The sequence below is a fragment of the Micromesistius poutassou genome (assembly GCF_964030765.1).
Source record: "Micromesistius poutassou genome assembly, chromosome: 14".
NCBI classification, from domain to species: domain Eukaryota; kingdom Metazoa; phylum Chordata; class Actinopteri; order Gadiformes; family Gadidae; genus Micromesistius; species Micromesistius poutassou.
In genome coordinates, this window is record NC_140284.1 from 15,957,292 (window position 1) to 15,962,283 (window position 4,992).

The 4,992-nt window shown below is 59.7% G+C and overlaps 1 protein-coding gene across 1 annotated transcript in view; it reads left to right on the forward strand.

Annotated features, from left to right (window-relative positions):
* gpr156 (G protein-coupled receptor 156) overlaps nucleotides 1–3,182 on the forward strand; it is a 14,436-nt gene extending 11,254 nt beyond the window's left edge. The window contains 3 exon segments of the mRNA XM_084478151.1: nucleotides 1,101–1,259; nucleotides 1,659–1,736; nucleotides 1,738–3,182. Of these exon segments, the coding sequence (XP_084334277.1) occupies nucleotides 1,101–1,259; nucleotides 1,659–1,736; nucleotides 1,738–3,006 (1,506 nt within the window). The 3' untranslated portion in view covers nucleotides 3,007–3,182.
* The last annotated feature ends 1,810 nt before the right edge of the window (nucleotides 3,183–4,992 follow it).

Consider the following 4,992-nt stretch of genomic DNA (forward strand, 5'->3'; position numbering starts at 1 on the left):
GGCCCAGCCAGCGCCTGGAGGCCGAGCAGAGGAGCTCTGATACCAACACCGAGTGACTCAGTCCTGGACGCTGCCTCAGTGTTTGTGACTCACTCTCTGGAGGACGTGCCAGCTCTTTAATCACTCCTCACATGTGGCTCGCTCCCAGCGCACGCTCTGATAAAGGAATGCAGCGCAGCGCGGCGGAAGGAAGCGCGTGCAGCGTGAGCAACAGGCTCTGAATGCTGAGGCCTGATGGGCTGAGGTTCAGAGGTTCAGAGGCTGAGGCTCAGAGGTTCAGAAGCTGAGGCTCAGAGGTTCAGAGGCTGAGGCTCAGAGGTTCAGAGGCTGAGGTTCAGAGGTTCAGAGGCTGAGGTTCAGAGGCTGAGGTTCAGAGGCTGAGGCTCAGAGGTTCAGAGGCTGAGTCTCAGGGTTCAGAGTCTCAGGGTTCAGAGGTTCAGAGTCTCAGGGTTCAGAGGCTGAGGTTCAGAGGCTGAGGTTCAGAGGTTCAGAGGCTGAGGTTCAGAGGCTGAGGTTCAGAGGTTCAGAGGCTGAGGTTCAGAGGTTCAGAGGCTGAGGTTCAGAGGCTGAGGTTCAGAGGTTCAGAGGTTCAGAGTCTCAGGGTTCAGAGGCTGAGGTTCAGAGGCTGAGGTTCAGAGGTTCAGAGGCTGAGGTTCAGAGGCTGAGGTTCAGAGGCTGAGTCTCAGGGTTCAGAGGCTGGGGCTCAGAGGTTCAGAGGTTCAGAGTCTCAGGGTTCAGAGGCTGAGGTTCAGAGGCTGGCTGCCCCGGTGGCGGTGGGGTCGAGGTACATCTCCACCACTCCCACTGCCTCACTCCGTCATGCCTACAGCGACACGCGCTACTGTTATCTCTGTACTGGTCAGCGCTTTTTAATCTGTAGACAAAACGCCTCCCTACGCATAAAGGAGAGACTGGAATTATTAATGACTCTGACTACTTTGATTTGAGTTAAACACACACAGTAATGCACGTACTGTGAGAATACCCATCACGCACACACACATTCACTGTTCTGTTCACACATCCCAGAGAGGCAAACCAGATGATGGAGACTGACCAGACGATGTCCCTAACCCCCCCCCCCCCGTCCCCCCATGCAGATCACGCAGTCCCGGCGGTTTGAGGAAGAGTGCGGCTCACCCGCTCAGATGGCCAAGTTCTTCAGCAGCCCCAGTAAGAGCCAGGGCTCCTGCTACAGCCAGGACGAGGTCACCTACCTGCTGGGGGAGAACAGCTCCATGAAGAGGCTGCTGAATGAGGTTCACCACGCACCTCACACACCTCTACTGTCACCTACTGTCCTTTACTGGCACCCTGACCTTAACCCTGACCCTGACCCTGACCCTGACCCTCACCCTGACCCTAACCCTGACCCTAACCCTGACCCTAACCCTGACTCTGAGCCTGACTCTGAGCCTGACCCTAACCCTAACCCTGACCCTGACCTTAATCCTGACCCTGACCCTAACCCTCACCCTCACCCTGACCCTCACCCTCACCCTGACCCTCACCCTGACCCTAACCCTAACCCTGACCCTGACCCTAACCCTAACCCTGACCCTGACCCTCACCCTGACCCTAACCCTAACCCTGACCCTGACCCTGACCCTGACCCTGACCCTCACCCTGACCCTGTCTCTGTCTCTGTCCCCGTCCAGAAGAACGCTGTGATCGCCGGCCTCCAGGAGCAGGTGACCAACGCCAAGGACAAGCTGCTTTGTCTGGTGAGCTCCAGCCAGCCCCGCCCGGCCGACCACGCCCTGGACTCCGCCTCCACCGCCAACCTCCACTCCACGTCCACCCAGAGCACGGGGGCGGGGCCCTCGGACGGCCCCGGGACCCCTCCCCCTCCAAGGGACCCGCCGCACTCCTCTCCTGCGGGCCCGACCCCCGGCCACGCCCCTGCTGGGGTCCCCCTCCCCCCCGGGACCCCGGCCGGACTCGTGCCCCCCCCTCTCCCCCTGGAGGGGGCGGGGGGCGCCACAGAGGGCGGGCCCCCAGGTCGGCTCGGTGGAGCCCGGGGCCAGAGACACCAGGGTAGGCGGGCGGGGCCCCAACACCCCCGAGTCTCCCCAGCCTGCCGGGGGGTCCGTGGCGCAGACGGGGAGCGAGGGGCCGACGCTGTCTGTGCCCCCCGCGGCCCTGGGCTTGGACCGGGCGTGGCCGGCCCCCGGGCTGGGGGGCCCCGGGCTGGGGGGCCCCGGGGGCTTCGTCAGCAGCCTGCAGCTGCAGGAGGTGCTGCGGGAGCTGAGCGCAGCGGCCGCTCTGCAGCCGGCGGGCCCCGGGCCCCCCAGTGGGCCCCCGCCGCACGTCTTCACCGACGCCTCCCTCCTCAGGCCCCTCCCCCTGCCCGCGCCCTGGACCCCGCCCCCCCCGGGGCTGTTCGCCAGCGTCTCCCCCCACGCCATGAGGCAGCGCCGGCCCCCCTTCCACCCCGGGCGGGGGGGCCCCCTTCCCTTCTTCCTCCCGGGACTCTGCCCGGCCCCCGGCCCGGGGAGACGACGGGGCGCCCCCGCCGGACCCCGAGACCGGAGGAAACCGGGCCTCACGTCGCCCTCACGCCACGGCCCCCCGGGGCCCCCCCCCTCCGGTCTGGGCAGCAGGGAGCAGGAGGAGGAGGAGGAGGAGGAGGAGGAGGAGGAGGAGGCGGCAGAGAGAGGCTGGGTGAGCAGAAGGGTGCCGGCGTGTCACTGGTCCCGCGGGCCCCCCCGTGGCGCCGGGGCCCCTCCAGACGAGGAACGGGCGGTCGGAGAGGGGGCTAGGAGGGGGGTCTGCAGGGACCGCTACGGCTCCTGGGACACCGACTCCAGCAGCTCGGCGGAGTACGGCCTGTACCACCGGCCGTACTGCGAGGCCTGCCTGCAGCGCGGCCCCCTGCTGAGCTCCTCCTACTCCTCCTCCTCCTCCTCCGACGAGGAGGAGGAGGGCTACGGGGGCTACAGAGGCCTCTACCGTGGCCCCCACCCCGTCATCTTCAAGGAGGACCTCACTCCCACCTTTGTGTGAAGCCAGCTGTGCACACGCACGCACACGCACACATGATCACACACATGATCACGCACACACACACACACACACACACACACACACACACATGATCACGCACACAAACACACAAGCACACATGCACGCACACACACACACACACATGAGCACGCACACAAACACACACACACACACAAATTATCACATACACACTCTCACACTCACACAAACCCAAGCACAGGCACACACTCACAAACATGATCGCATGCACGCACACAAACACACACCCCTCCACTCCACCTCCAGGTTATTTACGAGCGTTTTGTTGGGAACGGTTCAAACTTCAACCGGACCGGGCCTGAAGCAGCGTCGATGCATCAGTGTCTCCCACGCTCAGGACGAAGTGTGTGTGTTACATCCACTCTCTGGACCAGAACAGGGGGTCTGGTCTGACCCCCCCCCCCCCCCACCCCCCCCCCGGGACCTAGTCAGGACGGGGGTCTGGTCTGACCCCCCCAGGACCCAGTATGGTTCAGCCCTGTGGAGCTGCTGGTTCCAACGGGAATGCTCAAGAGAAACAACGTTTTGTAACACTCACAATTTGCACGAGGATGAGAGAATAACACACACATTGTGCATATTGACAGTTATTATAATAGCATTCAGTAGTCAACAAACCCTTTTCCTAATGGTCGTCGTTGTTTCATGTGTTCATAAGCCCTCACTGCGTTGGGAGGAGAGAGTGTGAGTGAGTGAGTATTGAGAGGCCTCAAACCAGCGATAGTTACCAGATGAGTGAAACCAGATAACGATGCTCTGAGCCCGTCCGTCTCCGACTGAACCGCGTGCCTCTGAACGTGTTTTTTTTATTGTGAATGAATGTTCTCCGATGACCTTTGACCTCCGCTCACGTTCCAACACCACCGGGAGAGGTGAGGTGGAACACAGTGAAACCTGTCCCAGAGGACGGGCTGGTCTCCACCACGACAGCCTTCAGACGGGCTGCACACCTATTTATTTATTTATTTATAGACGTTTTAAGTGTCTGCTTTTTTGTAAACTTATAATAAAAACATGAAAACTAAATGGAATTTGTTTGATGGGTGCAGGGAGAGCAAGCGAGAGAGAGAGGGTGAAATGACCTTTTTGTTGTATGTTTGTGAATAAATATTACAGTATAATACATCATTATCCCAATATGACATGCAAAGGCCATCAACCAATCACAGAACGACCGTATAAAGTGGACGGGGAGCGCTCTGCCCCCTCCCTCATCAGGCTAGTGGGATGAATAAATCTAGGAATTTATGAATGTATGAACATTAAAAACCAAAGCTTCTGCTTTTTTTTTTTTTTTCCTCAGGGCATCTGTGTGAGCAACTGTTTAAAATTAAGATTAGAAATAAATGTGACATTATTCCGATGGAAACGGGTCTTTTGAGACATATTTCAGGCCCTAAAAATGAAAATGAAAAGTCAGACAATGCCCCCCCACCGTGTGCCGCCCGCAGGCTCCCCCGTGTACACTCGTACAGTTAGTAGTTATTAAACATCATAGCTTGTCAGGGCTGTCCTGGAAGCCTCGGGATGAGAAGGCATCACCAGACTGCATCTGGGAGGTAAGGTTAGAGAAACCAACATAGCAACAGCCTCCATGCCCAGGCTCTGTGACAGCTCCGTCCGTCGCCCGATCTGCTCCCCTATTGGCTGACACACTCATCCATCCCACCCCTGCCACGCCCCTCGCCTCTGTCGCTCTCGCGGCGTCAGACCTTTGAAGTTCTGGGGGCGGGGCTAAGCAAATAACGCCATGTGTTCCTTAAGAGTCGTGTCGTCATTGGTGTAAAACGTCATGCTCCACGCCCATGTGTGAAGGGAGTCGCTCTGACTGGCTGGATGGACCGCCCCCCCCCCCCTCTGCGCCCGAACCCTGCTCCTATTCTCCACCGCAGACTAGTGCGTTTGCGTAACTCCGCTGCCCCATGTGTCCGCGATCCACCGCCTCCC